Genomic DNA, 19,045 nt, shown 5'->3' with positions numbered 1-19,045 from the left:
CGAGCGGGACTTTGAGGCCAAACTCTGACTCCAAAGCAAAGCCCTTGAGGCACGGGGGGTGGGCAAGGTCCGTCCGTCCGCCCCCATCGCCCCCGGGACGGGTCGGGGCGGCTCTCCCGGGGATCACCGCAGCGCAGCGGGCGCGTCCCTCCCCCCGGCCCTGACGGCAAGGCTGCGGGCAGACAGCCCCGCCACTGCCCCCGGGTGCCGAGCCGAGCCGGCGGAAAGGGCTGCCGAGGCGGGGGCATCGCGGGGCGGCCACATCAGCCCCCGTCTGCCCAGCGCCGGCGTTTGGCTGCCGAGCCGCGCGGCGGCCCCCAGGAGGCGGCGGCGGCCGGGGACGCTGAGGAGGAGCCGCCTGCGCGGCCCAGCGGCGGCGGCGGGCGGGCCGGACACAGCGACCGACCGACCGAGCAGCCGCGGCACGGAGAGAGGGAGGGAGAGAGGGAGGGCAGAGCGGCAGCGCAGCCCGCGCCGGCAGCGCCATGGCCACCAAGGTGAGCGGCCCCAAGGGGGTCTCGGGAGGCGGCGCCGGGGCGCCCTCTGCGCCAGCGGGCCCGGCGGGGAGGGCGGGGGGCGCGGGCAGACGGGCTGCGTGCCCGGGGTCGGGGGAGCCGGTCCCTGCCCTGACCCTGCCTCTCGCCGCCGGCCGCGGGAGGGACGGAGGGAGGGGGAAGCGGAGGGAGCGCCGCGCTCGGGCCTCGGCGCCGCCGCCCGCCCTCTGTTCGGGGCTCGGCGGGGCAGCGGCGGGTCCCGGCCCGGGGAAAGTTGCTTTTGTGCTGTGTTTGTGCCCCTCCGTCCCCACTCCTCGGCGGAGCGACCGTAGGGTCGAAGAGCCGCCGGAGGCCGCGGGTGCTGCTCCTGCAGCCCGGGCGCCCCTTGCCCCGCTTCCACCGAGCCCGGGGAGCGGCGGGGCGGTGGGAGAGGCCTCGGCCACCGGCGGGCCCGGCCCGCTCGGCCCCCGCCGCCCCGGCGCGTCAGGGCAGCTGATGCTGACCCCCTCAGTGGCATCCGGGGGTGGCTATGTAGTGTCTCTGGTGGGAGCCCAGAATCCGCCCTGTGCGACCACTTAATAGTGAGCTCTGATTTTACACAAAACAAAAAAAAAAAATAAAGAAAAATAAAAAAAATTAAAAAAAAAAGACAGGAAGTTAAATTGTTTTGTTCAGTTCTTCAACAGTATCTGCTGCTAATGCAACTGTCAAAATTAGCCCATCCTAGCTGAAAGTGGCCTCTTTCTAAATAAATAATATTTGTTTACTATATTGGTTGATGAAAGCATCTCTGCTTGTGTAGGTGTGAGTTAACATGCACCAGCAACTCATCTGCGATTTATCTAAGTATCTCAGGAAGACTTTTTTGGTATTCGAAGTATTACTTTGAGTCACCTGATTCCATTAGCTTGGCCAGCAGTTTAAAAAACTTCCTTTTACTGAGGTGGTTCTCATACAGCGCACTATTCGTGTTGCACTTCTCATTGCTGAAAATATTCCACGTCTTGAACGTGTCAGATTTAACGTATAAGTAGCTGTCTCTGTAACCACATAAGCTGATGGTGGCTCATGTTAGAATAAACTTTTTCCAAAGCACCAAGAACTTGATTTTAGGTTTCAAAATCACTTGGGAAGTTTAGAAATACAGTCAATATAGTGAAATTTATGTTTCTATTGAGCTTTTAGAATATTGTTGATAAACTTGGTTTTAACATTGGTGGGTTCCAGTAATTCATGGGATGTGTGTATGAATATTTTTCAATCAATCTAACTATTGCAGGTAGCAAGAAAATTACTTCTGGTGTGTATATACTACATAATACACAGTATGTTAGGCAGATACTGTACTAAACCAGTTTACTGTTTCTCTGCTCAATTTGAGGTGCAGCATCCTCATGGGATCCTGTGCTCTGTGCCGAACACGATCCATTTTATTCATACACTCGGAAACTTTCACTTTGCTTTTCTTTAAATATTTTTGGAGACATTATGGTCCCAGAAGGAAGGGCATATAATTTCTGATTTCCTAATCCAGACCAGCTTGAAATCAGGTGGTGTCTTTTTTTTTTCATTCTACAAATTGCAAGATATGGTAATGTACTTTAACTTGAAGGCTAAAATTAGTAAGTAGTAGTCAGGAAAGAGTTGGTATTTTATTGCTATTATTTTGTTATGCTGGAAACTGTGAGCAGTACTGAAGAGAAGATTATTTTTTGTGAGCTCTACCCAGGAGATGGGTCCCTCTCTGCAAACTGCCCTGTTTTGGATTTTATTTTGTTCACACTGTGCAAATGTCAGCTATAGTAAAGGATACATTGGGGTTTTTTGAGCAGTGTAAGGGAGTAACTGGCTGAATAAACAGTTTTTAGGAGCTCGGCCAACTAACCAGCCACCATTTCATTTGGAAAGAAAATTTTGTTTTTTAAATTTGTAAACAAATTTCTCACCTTCTGCTTGTGCTCCATCCAAAATTGCCTCATTTTTAAAAGAAATATGCAAGGTGCATTTGTATTTTACAAATATTAAATGTGAAATGTTAACAAAACTAAGCTGTAAGTAGTTGTCTGGAGTATGAGTTTTTTGAACTTTAATGGTATCAAATCCTATATAGCTGATAAGGGTGACTGACAGTCTGGCCTGGCCTGTGCTGCATGGGCTGTTAGCTCTTCCTGAATTGATTCCTGTTTAAACTAGAATATACTTTGCAAAGAAGGCTGGGGGCAAATTCAGTCTTGATTTGAATGCTTTCAATGACAGAAAACCCAGTCTGTCTTTTCGTTTGTTTGTTTGTTTTCAAACCTTCAATTCTCTCGCTGTTGATGCTTCTTTCTTTTGAATCTGAACTTGCCCAGCTTCTGTTTTCAGCTTTATCATTTTCTCTACAAGATTTACAAATGCTTGAATCAAGGTGTTAGATTTTGTGAGGATGGAGGATGCAAACAGGGGTTTCTTCCATATACATAGCTTGTAATCCTTGGGCAGTTTTCTTGCTCCCACTTTGATAAACCACAGCTATTAAATTCCTAGTTTTCCAGCATGAAAAGGTGGTATTCAGTTGTGTAATATGCTGTCTCTTCTCTGTACCATTCAAAATCAATGCATTTCTTACTGAAATAATAAAGGCTTTTAGAGGAAAGCACTACTATTTTCATACCAAGAAGCCTTTACAGATGCTTTTGTAGCATATTTGTTAGCTGGCAACTTGGTAGGGAGTCTTTTGTTGGAACAGGTCGGAGGGGCTGTAGGCCTTAAGCACTCTGTAGGCTGTGGAGGCTGAGTCTGATATTGTGAGCTAAACTAGTAGTGGCTAGTTCTCCTTTCTTTCTCCTCATCCCATGCTGTATTTACATCCCAGGAGTCTACTACGACACTTGTCAGGCCTGGTTTTAGCGATGATAAGTTGCTGAAATAGCAAAAATATTCACTGAATGGAAACAGCGGGGTCATTTCTCCAGTTCTAGGTAGTTGCAGTAGTTGAAAGTTTGCTCAGAGCTGATAGAGAAGGTTAGGTGGGGTGGTGTAGTTGGGAGGGGGAGACTTTCATGGAGAAGGGTGGAAATACAGATGGGAAATGTAGGATCTGAGGCTTCTGGAGGCAGTTCTTTTGTTGGCTTAGATGTTTATTGTAGCTTGGCAGTGGATTTTGTGGTTTGCTCAAGGTTATGTGCTCTAAAAACTGAAACAAATGTTAAACCCTATCAAAATAAGAAAAAAAGAAAATTGTTTAGGAGACTTTTAGAGTTTCACAGTAATTTAACTGAACCTAACTTCAGAGGTAAAGCAATTTCATGTTCGCATTTAAGAACCAATAATTTGAGCTAGATACTTTTATTTTGAATGCTTCCATCAGAAACGGAGTTAACCTTACGAATTCCTTATTTTTAACTGTCACAAATGATGGCAGAAAGTGCCTAAGCCTAAAAAGTTTTCAAAACTTGGTCACAAGGAAGATGCAGTTTGGTAAATGTGTTTCTGCCATAGTTGCTTTCAAAAGCCACAGATGAGATTGTCATTCTTCTGTTTATTCCTCTGATTTCTTGGGCCTTTTCTATTCTTTCCCCTCTAGAGTTTGCCAAGTCTCAGCTTTACTACTCATGTCCTTTCTTCTGTTTTTGAGCTTCATTGAATAGAGAGAGCTAGAAATGTCAGGAAGCAATATGCTGGCTTTTAAACAACATTCTCCCTACCTTAGCCTATTTTTAAACATATTTATTGTTTTAAAATATAGACAAGTCCTTTTCTTGAAAAGGCTGATGTTTTGCCATTTGTTAAGCTCTGATTGCCAAAGGAAGTGATGTTGTTGAGAGACCTGGATAGGCTATAATCAAGACAGTTCTTCTTCTGGAACCTGTGCTGCTAACATGTGTTGAGAGTTTTCATTTAGAAGTTGAAACTAGGAGCTGATTTATTGGTATAGCATCATTGATGTTGGTTACATTACTTTCCCAAGAGAAGTATTTCATAAGGCAGCTGTTGATAAGCTTCATGAAGTTAGGCCCCTCTTACTGTCAATACTAACAGTTTTTTTCTTTGTAACTCTAGGGGCACTTGTTTCCCACCATTATGTTCAATGGTTGTTCAATGGTTTGGCTGCTTTGAGGACTCATTTATGTGGTTCTGTTTTTAGGACTAGGCCCTTTTTTGTGGGAGGAACTCCCTTGAGATGAAATCTTAGACTAAATATTCTGTTCTTTAAATAAGACAAAACTTAACAGTACTTCTAAAATAACGAAATGCCATTCAAAGCTTTCTTGTCCATCTGATCATGTTGGATTTCCTCTTGGGAATGTCACTGGCCAGGTATATATATATATGATTCTTGTAATTGTGGTGAGGGAAGGTCATGATTTACATATGAAAATTTCAGGTATGGAAGGGTAACAACACATTATTCTTAAAGGTTATTATCCTTAAGTGCGTATCCTTCCTTTCGTCTTTCTTTTTCGTTCTCTATTTCTCTCAGCAGTATAAGGCTTCCCAAAGAAGTCCCACATTTTCCTTTATACCATCACTGATCTGTATGTTTGCGTCATGAATTGTTCAGAAACAGTTCTTTGTTCTGATTTGTAGCTGGGAATTGAAGCACCCCTCTGTGCTAAACCCTCCAAAATACCCAGATTTTGTGTTCTGTTAATCTACATTCTACATTGTCCTAACTTTGGAAGTAGACTCCTCTCGTCAATCTTATTTTAAGGGAAGATTCATTTAATAGATTAAGATTCAGTGTAATTCTTACCACATCTGTGAGTTGTGAGATCTACTATGCAGATCACGTCATAATCCATTCAACATGTTCCATAATTTAAATTCAGCAAAACAAGTCATAATATAAAACATGAGATCACAGCTGATCTTTATATGTAGAATGTGATGGAATAAAATTAATTAGGTGAAGTAATAATTTTGATTTTATGTGAAATGTTGTTTGGGTTTTTTAGGCTAGTATTAAGTAGATGTGGTGATACGTCCTGGGGCGTTTTAGATTATTTGGTTTGGTGGTTTGTTTTCTGAGGGGCAACAAGATAACTAGAGAAGCTGAAAATGCAGATTAACCACAGATTCCTGACCTACTGGAGGAGTGAGATGTAAGGATGAGCATGAGAACTGATTCACTTATTTTATGAAGACACAAGTTTTCTGATCTGGCTTTCTGTCCAGACTTGTGGTCTTTTAAAGATTTGATGATACATGGTTTATGTTAAATTGCAGCAATTTAAGCCTTCTCATTTCTATGCTGGAAAGCTGGAGAGCTGGTGGGATTCTGTGCGATGCTGTGCTTGAGTAATGATTACTCTGACTCAGTTTTTCAAAGTTATTTTGAGCACCTAGGCATTGAGTCATCAGAGACTCATTACCAGAGGTCATCATTTAAAAACATGATTACAGCAGCCAAAGAGAAGGAAGTCTGGTATCAGATGTCATAAGCTACATCTGGTTTATAGATTCAGAGTTTCAGGTTTTCACCCTGGTAGAATTTCTCTGTATATTGGTATTATTTCAGCAATAAGGCTTTACAGTTAACTGTAGCTTCATGAAAAGGTTTATTTTACTGCACTTTTTCAGGATTGTGCACTGAATTATCTTCCTCCTCAGATTTTCAGGTCTTGAAAAAACTCCTAGAAGAGTTTGTAGATATTAAATAAACTTCTCCTTATTTCATTAGGGCATCTAACAAATTTCAGAGTTTAGAGATTACCTTTTCAGATATGTGGGTTCCCTCCTGTATTAAATTTACAAGCAATTGTAACATTGATGGTGTTGCAAGCAGTCTTGCAAAACATTTTAAAAGCAGGTAATAGAGAATAGACTGTAAAATAGTGGGAGTGATTTGTTTCAACCAGCTTTGCAATAGGACAGATGAGCATTTAGATACCTAGAATTATTTTAAGTAAATAGCTATTGCAGTGTTCAGCATTTAAAGCTAAATCTCTTCTATTTCAAAGTATGTATCATAATAACAATTTCATCAAAATTCACTTTATACTTCTCTGAGGGCTGAAAATCAGAGCTTGTGCTTTTATTTTCTTTAGTTGTATTCCTGCTTTCTCAGCAGCTTATGATTGGAAAGGAGCTTCCCAAGTAACAGAAAGTTCAAACAACAGAGCAATCTTGTAGTAGTCCAATAAACAAAATTCAAGTGCTACCGAAGAGAGGGGAAAAAAGCATATTGCTTACTAGAAAACTTAATTTAAACTCGGAGCCTTATCACTTTCTTTCCAAAACAGTATTTATCTTTGATATGAACAAGGAACCTCTGTCAACAATAAAAATTATTATTATTATTATTATTATTAATAATAATAATAAATAAATAAAAATAAAAATAATAATAAATTTACGATGAGAGTTACTCATTTAGCTTTGACAGATAGTCCTCTGTGAGACCCACAGTAAGGGGAGAAGGGCATAAGGAACAGCTCTTCCTGTAGGGAGCTGTTATGCTGCCTGGTCCAGCTGTTGTGTAGTTGTGAGATGTCCAGGACATGGCATGGTATGAAGGGCACATGAGCCGTCCTGGGCCCTGCTGGTAGCAGGGTGTGTGCTCACAGAAGTGTGCTGGGTAAAGTCAAACCAGCAACTCTCTGTGTGAACATGGTTTTTGTGGGTAAAAGCTCTATTTCCCTCCTGTATTTAGGAGCAGCTCTTCCCCCAGGCCCTGCCCTTTATAGGAAGGCACTGTACAGGAGGGGTTTCCAATGTGCAAAATAGGTGGCTGGAAGGAGGAGGGGGTGGTGAGAAGGTGGGCAGTGCAGCTTGTGGGAGGTCTCTGGGGAGTCCAAGCAAAACAGCTGCTGCTGGGGAGAGGCAGCCCTGTCTGGCCTGGGGTTTCTGCAAGTGGGACTTGCCCAGTGAAATAGTTCAGTCCCACTCTTGTAAAAAAGTGGGGACTGGTGAAGAACTGGTTGATGAGTTTTATTTCTTATGACTTGTCATTGAGTTACTGACTTCTGCTCTGAGTTGCCATCTGCTTGTCCTTGGCAAGGGAACTGTTGTGCTTTTATTTTGTATATTCATATGGTATCTCTGTTTAAACACAGTAGGCTTTGGACATGCTTTGCTTTTCTCAGCCTTCTGAGACTGCAGTTCTCAATGTTCAGAGCAAAAATAAGTTGTCATCTCAGTTCAAGCAGTGTTTGCTTTCCTGGTTGATAGAACAAAATGGCTAATTTGCAAGAACAGCTATAAAAATTCTCTTAGAATAACTTTAAACTGTACCTCCCTTCTGTACCCCTTCTGGGTTTGTTTTTTTTTTTTCCTCTATGGTGATTATGTAAGTGGTTTCCAGAAGAAAGGCAATTTATATAAGGCTATTATATTACATTTATTGTTTTTTCTAGTTCTTATTTAAATTCTAGTATTGCCTGAAGAGCCTATACAATTCATCTTTCTGCAGCAGTAAGGTGATGACTGATGAGGTGCTTCACCTTATAGCTTCATCAGATTTAAGAGTGAAGCTTGAATGTTTTATTTCCTCCACTGCATTGGTTCTTTCTTTGAGGGGGGGGGGGTTAAGATTTAATTCAGTAACTGAATACTGCAATTACATATGATAATATAATGTAATTAGTGCTTACCTAGTTACAGCACATTTCTTTCAGCAGTAGTGTAATTTCCTTCCTTAATAGCCCTATATTTTTCTTCTTTTCAATCTGAAAATGATTGCTTGTGTAATACAAAATTAAGCATCTTCCTTACTGCAAATAACTAGACCACAGTCTTGGAAGTTTCTATGAAGGTTGTTGAATTACCATTTTTTTTATTGACAGCTCAGTCACATTCTGTCAAACCGCCAAATTTTCTAGTAATTCATAAGTAAGCAGAAGTTCTAACTTTTCAGTCTTCTTTGATGCTTTCTGTCACTGTAAGGGTTGCTGGTTCAAGAAAAGTTTGTGAGGTGTTCTGTCAAATTTAAATATTGCATGACTTAATCCAGTTCTGTCATTCATTGTATCTTTTGTTTTTGTTTTTTTTATTAAATGCATCTGTCCAGACACATTATTTTTCTTCATTTTTTAACTCTTTGTCTTAAAGTGAGATATGCCTACACTGCTAGTGTGCACATTGCATTAAATTGCAGGTCATTAATGTCCAGATCAAGTGCTGAGTGTTCTCTGGCCAGATCTAATGACTGAGCTTTGCTTATTTGAGCTGTCATTTATCATGAAATATAGTTTGTAACCTTAAAGGGTCTTGTGCTTTTCTGCACGGCCAATAGAAAAGCCTAAAATAGCTGTGGGCTTGGATACTTCAGAACCCCAAAAATGTGAATCTTGCCCATTTCTAGAGCAAAGAAGCTTCATCTGATAAAATTGTAATGCATTTATATTGGTGTAACAGTTTCCTCACTTGTGTTCATAAAATAAAAGTAAACACAGGCTTTCACAAAGCAGTGTTTCTAATAAGAACTAAGAGGATAACAAAACATTAGTATGTTGATTAATGTTGGTTACTCAAGTAACCAACCAAGAGAATTTAGGAGAATTCCATGTGGAGAGCTCATCCTGCTGCATTTCAGATTCCTTCCCAGCTGGTTTCAGTGAGCATGCTATTGAGCACGTGTTTTCCTTCTAATATTTACCAGTGTTTGGGCCTTCAGAGTAGTACAGCTATTCCGTTCTGTATTTTACAGATGAAGTTTTATTTGAAGTAGCATCATTTTAACATGCACTTAGTTTACTTTGCCAGGTATTCATTTGCGTCTAGAGTGGCCTGTGCATGTGGCACATTGAGATACACAATGTATAATAGTGTGCTGAGTCTGAAAGGGCTTGAAGTTCACTAGATAACCTTAGCGAAACTTTGTGCCTCTCCAATTATTAGGATAATTACTAATTTTTTCTAATCTCTGCTCTCATAGAGACAACATTATTGTGTGACTACAAGCTGTCTTAATGAGCAGGTCACAATGTGGTGATTTTTCTGGTGAATGCTGCTGGCTTTTTCTGAAACCTTCACATCTTACTGGCTTTGTTCTTTGGGGACAGAACTGTGAGGGTGCAACAGTGGTGGCCTTAAAAGTTTCAGGCAGACATCAGGGGACTTGGCACAGCAGGCTTCTGAAACACACCATTAAATATTCGTTCAGCAAACAGTTGCAACTGTTGCAGTTTGATTTCAGAGACACAGTAATGATTAATCTAAGCAGAGATTTTAATCATACTTGAGAAAAACACATCCTGCCTGACATCTGTAAATACAAACCCATGCCATACTTGCTACAGTTATTACTTGCTGTAGTCGTGGTGAAACTGGTATTAATGTTCTCACATTTGAAATTGTTGAGTCCCCAGTTTATCTGAGGATCTGGAAAAGGTTGGTATTCAAAAAGGAAAACATAGGGAAGGCTGGGTGCTTAGAGCGGTGCAGTAAATTGATTCTGAAAAAGGTCTGATATCACTGGAGCTCCTTGCTCACAGTAGAAGTTTTGCAGTACGGTTTGAACCGATAACTAGCTTTAATGTTTAAAACAAGAAAAAAAAAATTCAGGTGCTTAACCCAACTGAAAGCTCAGATGTGATTCAGGGGAATATCTGAGTCAGTATTTGGAAATATTTCTAAATCACATGGGTGTCTTGAACATATTTCTGCAACTGAATTTCCCTTGCTTCAGTATTGCTTGGGTGCATGGAGATTCTGTTCTTGGGTCTGACAATAGCCCATAAATAAGTCAGTATGAGCACACCAAAATGTAACTAAGCACCTATTTTAATAGTTCATGATAGTTATTCTGAAAATATGCTGCTTTTTTAAACCACTGAACTGCTTATGGATAATTCTCAGACTTAACATTTTTAAGCACTGTTGTAAATCTGGAAAACCTTGCAGTCTCTTTGCTTTTTTCATGCTCTGTGCTATGGTTATCTACCCACCTGGCTTATAACTGCATGGAAAGAAGCTGTGATTTGTTTTAATACCTTAAGATTTTAAGATCTGTTATACTCTAACACTTTTAAGAGATCTTAGTCATATAACCATTTTAGTCCTCATTCTGCATCCATGACTTTTAGTCACAGGTGCTTGAGTTGAACAAGAGGCTTCTTGTGCAGGAATTCACTTGAATGGAAGTTCTTGGTGTGCATTCTGCCTGTAATGCTGGCCAGGAGCACATTCCAGTGGGCTTTGGGGTGTGATGATGTTTGCTTACAGGTAGACAGCTGTAAAGAAGCTCGTGTTCTGTGAATCAAAAATAATGTATGTAACAAAAAAAGAGTGGGACTAACTTGAACTGAATTCAGGTGGTCTTTCGTGACCAAGAAATGGTTTTTAGCAAGACTGTGAAGTTCGGTGTGGTAGATCTGAAAAGCTAATCTGATCTTACTAAAGAAAGCCCAAGTTGTTGAAGAGGCTAGCAAGCTGTTGTCTTTATTACTGCAGGAAACATTTCCAAGATTCTCTAACACTTGAAAACATGCCTAGGCACTTCTTTCCTATACAAAATCATACAGAAATGGTTTCAAGGTGCATGGTTTCAAGCTTATTAGACTTTCATTCTAATTCTAGAAGTGTCAGTAGTTTAAACCACATGCATGTTGGTGGGAATTGAGTATTTCCTTACTGTCCCTTACCCTACAAAGTCTTTAGACTTTGTGTTTTGTACTTTTTGGAAACTCTTCATGTTTTGTTATCAGTTCCAATATGAGATACACATTTTAATCCAGTGTAAATACTTAGTTGAATACCTGCCTGGAATATTGTAGGCACATGTGGCTTCTGAGTTCTGCATCTGTCTGCAAGCATATTTTGCTAGCAAGAAGAAATTATGCAGGTCCATGTTTCTTGGATTTTTGTCTGTGTTTAATTTGGTTCTAATATGCTTATAGTCAGTACTGTTGACTTCAAATGATCAACTGCAGGCTAGTGAACTTATTTTAGAGTTGAAAAATTTCTCAGAGGAAAGTGAGCCAGTGGGTCAAGAGATACTTTTAATGTGAATTTGTAGAGTAATGTGAGGATCCAGCAGTTACAGCTGGTGAGGGAACTTGGAGTAATGATACCTGATTATTGTGACCTCTCTTAATTCAGAAATGGAGTTCTTTACTGAACTTAGTTGCACTTTTTGAACGAGTTTGCTTTAATTCTGGTGTTGCTGAAAGCAAAATTGTATTGAAAAGAAATGTATATTAAAGGGAGGTTTTAATTAAGCAAGTGAATTTTATTTTTTGCTTATTGTTTAATAAAATCATAGTATAAAATGTTCTAGTTTCCTCAAGCTAGTTTTCTAGGCAGATGTTGTTGAGCACATACACAAGAAGTGATGCCTAGCACAATACAAGCAATATACATTTTCACCAGTTTCTCCATATTAGTTAAAAATATAAACAATGGTGTCTCCTCTTCTTCATAATAAATCTTTATCACTTTACTGGCAGTTGCTAGTATAATGTATAATCTCTTGAATTCCTAAGGTACTGTTCCCGTGGGAGTCTGTCTTAGAAGACAGTGTCCCTTGTGTCATGCTTCTATTGTCTATTTTTTGTTAGTTTCTTGTCTCTTAGGAAGGCCTGTGAGAGGAACATGTAGGCATTTCTTTACCATAGGCAGGACAGAGGCTGCCTCTCCAGGCTGAGAGTCATAGCACTTGAAGCACCACTTGATATTTCTGCATAGGCTATCCAAATTGCAGTCTGATAGTTTGGTAGATGGACTAAAATGAAAAGGTTTGTGGGGTTTTTTTGGGTTTGTTTGTTTGTTTGTTTGTTTGTTTGTTTTGCCTCAGATATTTCCTTTATTAGTAGTAGAAATGTTTTTTATATTTTCAAGGCCAGGATGGATGGGGCTTTGAGCAACCTGGTCTAGTGAAAGATGTCCTGCCCCTGGCAGGGTTGTTGAACCAAGATGATCTTTAAGGTCCATCTAACCCAAACCCACACCATCTAGGAGTCTGTGATTCAGTGTTGCAGATGATGCAGTGAAAACCTCTTCAGACTTGGGGCACTTAGCTTTTGAGCGAGCTTAGATTTCAGGATAAAGGGTAGGGAAACGATTAAATCTGCCTAAATGTTAGCCACTGTTGGAAGAAAGCTGGTGTCCTCAGTCCTCTGAAGTAGGAAAGACATGAAGGGCTCCTGTCTGTATTCCTGTATTCTTACTGTTTTTCTCAACATTTTGGACACCAGCCCTTTTAAACTTCTTGCAGTATTCCCTATAATATCCGCTTAGTGTGTGTTTAGATCTGTGGAGAGTATTTTCAAAGATGCAACATGTTGCATTGATGAAAACATGGCAACTTTAGTAGTCTATTTGTGGGTGGTGAGGTAAAACAATGGCTAAGCTGTCATGTAGATCCATGACTACTATGTGTTTTCCCTGGAGCTTCATTGCTGCAGTAAGGACAGCAATAAATCAGATGTCTTGCACTTGTCCTAAGCAGTAAAATACCTAAAAACCAGTAGTTTTTTACAGACAGTAATCAAAGGGCAAATTGCTGTGAAAGATCAGTACAGAAAAGAAAATGCAAAACTAGTTTTAAGTTAATTGCCTTTTGTGTGGAAGAGTATTGTCACTTTTTAGATTAAATGTTTAATTTTGAACCATTCTTTTGGGTAATCAAAAGGCACTGCTAATTTCTGAACTGATGTATTTACAGCTAGGTTTTTGTCTTTATTATTTTCTTCCTGCTTTCTCAATTTCTCTTAATTTTGAGATCCCAACCTGTATCCCAGCTATGCTATTTCTGTTTTGTTCTCTTAGAACTGCCCTTTAGAATGAATATTTTATTTCTAAAAACAATATATATGGGAAAAAGTAATTCTGAAAAAAAAAAACAAACTAATGAAAGAAACTCACAAAGAATGTATTAAAAAACAAAAACTGAACCCACATCCAAAAATCTTTTAGAAGACAGCTAATAAAGTCTGGGAAGAAATAAATACATTATCCTCTTCTGTGCTTCCAGGTGTAATCAACATACTGCTCATCAGTATTTCACAGCAGATTTCAAAGGCTTATCCTTACTAGACCTAATGAAGAATATTTGTACTAACTGAAGCAGTTTTTGTAGCAAACTGTTCTGAAGTTTATTCATACCAGATGTGTTACTGGAGTTACTTGAGGTGACCAAAAGCACTTTGTTGTTCATCCCAGCTAAAAGCTTAGGCTGCTGTCCTAGAAGAAAAGTTCAAGTCTTCTTACTGACATAGCCATTTAAAATATGGACTTGACTTGTTTAGAACTAAAGCTAGTGATTAACTTTTCCATATTTAAAATTTTTTCTTAATTTTATTTTTGGTATTCTGCCACACTTCCCAAATTATGGTTTCTGCTCCTCCAGTGGATACAGGTTTCAGAGAAACCTGCCGTTACCTGCCTTGTATACTTCCCAAAAGAGAAATCCAGAATTTGATCCTCTTTCTGTGAATATGGGAATTGCTGCCACCAGCATTAGGTGCTGCCTTCTTGGTGCTGTGATACAGCACTTGTATTTCTGACAGTGGCACCAGGCAAATTAAGCCTGTGAATCCATGTCTCATGACAAAAGCAGTGCAGGGTGGCTGAAGCACTGAACTGCTGAAGGGCTAACTGTGAAGAGAAATGTGTGCAGTTATGGGAATTTCATGCTATGAAACTTCTATGGGTATTTCCTTTTTACTATCTGCCACTGCCAGCTGACCAAGAAAAGCAGTTGTGGTACAAGTTTCCTAAATTGTAACACATGGTTGGAACAGATGACTCTGTGGCAGAACACTAGATCTCTAATGCAAATGAAGTCCTGTGCATAGAGAAGGTATTTTCAAAGGTGTGTCAAATTTTTTAGGGGCTTCTCAAATTTTTGTGCTATAAAGCATACTAGGATGCAGAACTGTTGCATTGCAGTTAGGAAGTTCAGTATTGCAAAAACGTTTTGCTTCAGAGATGCAAACTTAATGAAAAGCCAATAGTCAGTGGGTCATTGATTATTTGTCTCAAGGAAGGCTTAGGCAGGGAAGCTGTTGTAAAAGCTGCTCTGAGCACAAGTTATGTGCATTAGCTGTTAGCCTGTCTGCTTATGGCTGGTGAGGAATACACAGGGGCTTTCATTGTCCTCCTCCATGACAGAGCGACCCTGCTGCAGCTGAACTGCAGTGCAGGCAAATGTGGTCCTGTGCACATCAGGATTGCTCTGTTGCGGGGTAAGGTGCTTTTCCATCTGAGCCTAGCCATGAGTGAAACATCTTGGAAAAGGCAGAAAGATTCTTCTCATTAGAAGTAGGAATTTCTGTTGTTTTATCGCCTCTTTCAAGATTCTGGGGGCAGGCGCCAGGAGCCCGTGGATTAGGATGTCTACAGAGATCTTGGATATTTATCTAGTACCTTAGTGAAGCAACAGTGTAACCTTTCATTGGAAATTTATTTAATTACTTTTGCTAGATGACTTCCTTCCCACTTCATTTAGGCGGAGGAGCCTTAACACTGACAGGGAGAGTTGCATAGTCTTACATTTGCTTTCAGAAATAAGCTGGCACGTGCTCTTGGTTTTTTGTTGTTGAATTTTTTTTTCCTTTTGGTTTATAATATTATGGAAAGAAGAGATAAGTACTCAACTCAGGCAGAAGTAATGGAGGAAAGCTAAGTCTGCTCCAGACCTGTAAAGGAATAATACTTTCACTAATCTAGATACTGCTTTTCAATCTGGGGACTCTTTGGTGTTTTATTCCTAGGGATGATTCTATCATAATTCTAAAAAGACAGAAATAATTGTTGATGGCAATGCTTAGAACTTCTCGATGTTGGGAGGCTTCACACTGTTGTAAGTCTAATCTGTAAATTAATCAGTAAATTGAGAAACTACAGTCCACTTGTGTAACAACAGCAGGTAGAACCAGCTCCAAAGAATGCTGATGTAACACTGAGAATTGCCAGTTTGAATTGCCAGTTTCCTTTTTATTTCTCTTCTCTTTATTACAATCTAAATTTCTGTATCCATACTGCTGAAAAGCTAATTTTCCTTTAACTTGTACTGGTTTCCCCCATCTTGGACTCGTAGACAAAACTGCTCATTTACAATGAGAGTTTCTCCCTCTCATTCTGAAGAAACAGCAATATATGGCAGAGGTGCAGAGATGCTGGGGATCAGAGGGCTCTCTCCCTCCTGGCATGTGCAGTGGCAGGGTTCTGCTTAATCCGTGCCAGCCTTTCCTCACATGAGGGAGCATGAGATGAATGTCAGGATGTGTTCCAAACTCCCAGTGGAGATGGTCTGTTGCCACCTGAGCAAAGGGAGGCAGTAACTTACAGTACAACAACCAGGTCTGCTCTATGGTGAGTGAAAGCAGTTAGAGCTTTCTGAGTTAGCAGGGCTTTTTTCTCAGAGGAACCAACAGAACAACTCCAGAATCCAGAACCATTTGTATCTTGGAGCATAGGTGGTGGTGGGAGAGGGGAGGTATACATGCAGCCAGTAGAAGAAATTAATTTTCTTATAGCTAATAGATTTTTTAACGGTTCTTTCTTGTTTTGCATGTTTGCAGTATACAGTAAATGAAGCAGTGGCCTTTATTCCACTAACAAAACATTTTAATTTCTGAAGTTCCTGTAGTTCTTTGACTGTTTGATCCTTTTGTATATGATCAGAAGTAAATATGAAACACAACAGTTACTGTAACAATTTTTTCTTTAAAAAAAAAAAAATCTGTGTTTTCAAGAAGTTTTCTTCATGGTGTCCATTATATGATCTGGAATTCATCAGAGATTCCCATTTTATGAATATTTAAAGTGTCCCTAAGCTTAGCTCTAATATTCAGTGTGTGTATTACAGTGCCAAGGAGATAAAATCCTTTTCTTGTTAAATGTTTTTTTCCATGTCCATTTGCCATTTTGCAGGAGTTGCAAAGGTCTGTCTTTCAAGTTCTGTCTGCTACTTGGACACAATATTTATGGCCAGTAAGAAGGAAAAAGCTTACTGGAAAGTCAAACCATTTTCCATTTAATTGTGTTTTGGAACTGACAGAATTTACATAGGTTTGGGGCTGATGGGTCTGCCCAGGGAAAGGCTAGGGGGTTTTACATTGTTAACTGTAAACTTATTAACTGGGACAAAAACATTTAGTCTCTTAGTTTTACTTTGGAATTGGTTGAGTTTATACTATTTCTCCCATTAAATCTCAACAGCAGGAGGCTAGTGTTAAAGCTTACTTGCCAGAAGTTCTTAAGGTTTTCATTTCCAGCCTAGGCAAGTGAGCCTAGAAATGCAGGTGAAATGGAGAGTACTGGCAGAAAAGATGAGGAATGTATTTGAAATGTCAATATACAGACCAGGTTTCAGATGTACCTCAAATTCTTAATGTTCTGTAATAATCCATTTCTATAGCATTGCATTTTTTTTTTTTATTTTTCTATTTCTTAAACTGTAGTTAGCAAGATTTGTTTGTAATTTTTTCCTTGTTTTCTACTTCTAACTTTTGAAACAAGTGTCCAGAGCAGGTGAATAAATGGACTTTGGCATAATGACTTTATTAAATTCTGTATATCTCTTGTTTTTTCCTTCTCTACAAGCTGAATACTTTTTTTTTTTTTTTTTTTTCCTAAGTAACTTTTATTTCACTGCTGTATCTGGAGAATCTAGTATTTGCATCTGTTCTTTTATTAGACAGAAATACATTTACCTATCCAGTCTGGTCATTACTGGGGATGTTTTGCTGCTTTTTCTGAAGGCTGATAAAATTTTTCTGTTGCCTTCAACCCGGTAAACTGTGATCATTCCTGTGAATAGAAGCAAGAATTTAATACTGCGGTGTATTACTTGAAAAAGACTAAGAAGACTCCCTGGTTAAGAAAGCTGCTTTTCCCATGATTTTGATGCCCAGCATCTGAGTACTGTTCAATTGACTTGCAGAAAGTGGATGAATTTTGGTAACCTGCTGTAAAAAGGACATGTTCAACACCTCACATTGCTGAGGGAAGAGCTCTGGAGAGTAGTGCTTTTTACACCCCTGCTTAAAATGTTCTTGTGTTTCAAAAGACTTGTGCTGCTTCTCTTCAGTTCATTTTTCATGAAAGTAAGGCAGCTTATTCTTATATTTCCATGAAGACCAGATGTGCTGCTGGAAAGAAAGCAGTCAGTGTTATTATTGAACACAGTTTTTGCCTCTTCATCTCTGTTTTGCATGGCATAATCTGAAAGTGCTGAAAGCCTCCATTCTAAAGGGAAAAGTTTTCATGCAAGGGAGCATTCAGAGTGCATAGGACACATGGTTTTCTGCAATGTTGTGCTTCTCTAGTGGAGAAGGCCAAGTGTTCAGTTTGTTATGCACATGGTTTGGGATGAGATTTGTCAGGTGAACAGCTGAAACGTGTGTTTGTTCTCAGCTCTGTTTTTATTTACACTGAAGTAAAGTATCTTTTGACCAAGTATTTCCACATGATACTCATGAAATTAAAATGTGGGGGTGGGAAGTTCTGTTTTCCTCTGGTTTTATGTAAGAAGTTGTGTCTGGCTGAGGATCATAACAACCTGCAGTTTTGAGACAGGCAAGACTTAAAGGTGAATGTCTGTATTTTGGTATTTTATTTTCCTATCACGTAGCTTTCTTTCAACAGAAATTATTTTATTTTCTCCTTTGACAGAAAATATTACTTTCTATTTAGTTTTTTTTTTTCTTCCCCTCACCCTCCAAGTAAAAGAAGGAACTCGTTGCTGTACACTGAATGATGTTATTAGAAAACCAAATGTTTCAAACATTTCTTTATGTAGTGTAATACATAAAGTCAGTGCACAGCAAAGCCTTTGTGTATCTAAACACTTGAAAATCAGGTTGCTTTTGTTTTTCCCTCCGTCCTCATGCCAGATATAAGGAGCCTACTCTCACTGCTTGTTTCTGCATTTGCACAGTTCTTCCCATATAGAGTCTCAAAACATAATTTTACATACTATATTTTATGCACAGCAGTGGTTACTTATATCTGCAGTTACTTGCTTTGCTTTTTCTGAATTGCTTGCTCTATGAACTACTTCCCTTTACCCAAATTGGAATTGGAATATGTCTTGTATAAAAAAAAGAAATAAAATTGAATTGTTTGCTAAAGTTAGAAACCTTTCCTTCTTCCCCTGGAAAATGTACATATAATTCTGGACATGAGAGACAACAACCAGTCTTAAATCCTTGTGGTAGATTATCTCCAACAAGCTCCACATGAGATTTTTATCTTTTAAAGTTGTTGTTACTGTTGAGTTTGCAGTTCAAATCTAGGAAATGTCAGCTTCCTATGTGCTGAGTTGCTCTTTGTGCATTCAGCCTTACCCCACTTACTATTTCTGTAAGTTAAGGACAATTTGTGCTGATACTTCCTTAATGAAATCTTCTACATAAGCTGGAAGCCTCACTGTTACATTCTTTTCCACATACAGGCTCGTGTTATGTATGATTTTGCTGCTGAGCCTGGAAACAATGAGCTGACAGTCAGTGAAGGGGAGATCATCACAATCACCAACCCGGTAAGAAAACTGAGATGGGACTGGCTTCAGTGTGCTTTCCTGATGTACTTCTACCAGCAGATGGAACAAAAATGGTGCCAGTGACATCTGAAAGCCCTGGTTACCCTTCCCTGAAGAATTAGCAAAAAAACAGAATACAAAG

At 39.7% G+C, this 19,045-nt stretch overlaps 1 protein-coding gene across 2 annotated transcripts in view; it reads left to right on the top strand.

Moving 5' to 3' along the window:
* The first annotated feature begins 374 nt into the window (after window positions 1-374).
* Window positions 375-19,045, top strand: part of SNX9 (sorting nexin 9) — a 61,821-nt gene continuing 43,150 nt past the window's right edge. For both annotated transcript variants that reach the window (XM_088053393.1, XM_005518425.3), the window contains exons 1-2: window positions 375-497; window positions 18,817-18,903. In XM_088053393.1, coding sequence (XP_087909519.1) covers window positions 486-497; window positions 18,817-18,903 — 99 coding nt within the window. In that variant the 5' untranslated portion in view covers window positions 375-485. The remainder of the gene's footprint in view (window positions 498-18,816; window positions 18,904-19,045) is intronic.

The sequence above is a fragment of the Pseudopodoces humilis genome, chromosome 3 (genome assembly GCF_049639895.1).
Source record: "Pseudopodoces humilis isolate 2021_Gansu_Grassland_sample_001 chromosome 3, ASM4963989v1, whole genome shotgun sequence".
NCBI classification, from domain to species: domain Eukaryota; kingdom Metazoa; phylum Chordata; class Aves; order Passeriformes; family Paridae; genus Pseudopodoces; species Pseudopodoces humilis.
Note: the sequence above shows the minus strand (reverse complement) of the source record. Positions and strands in the feature narration are given on the sequence as shown.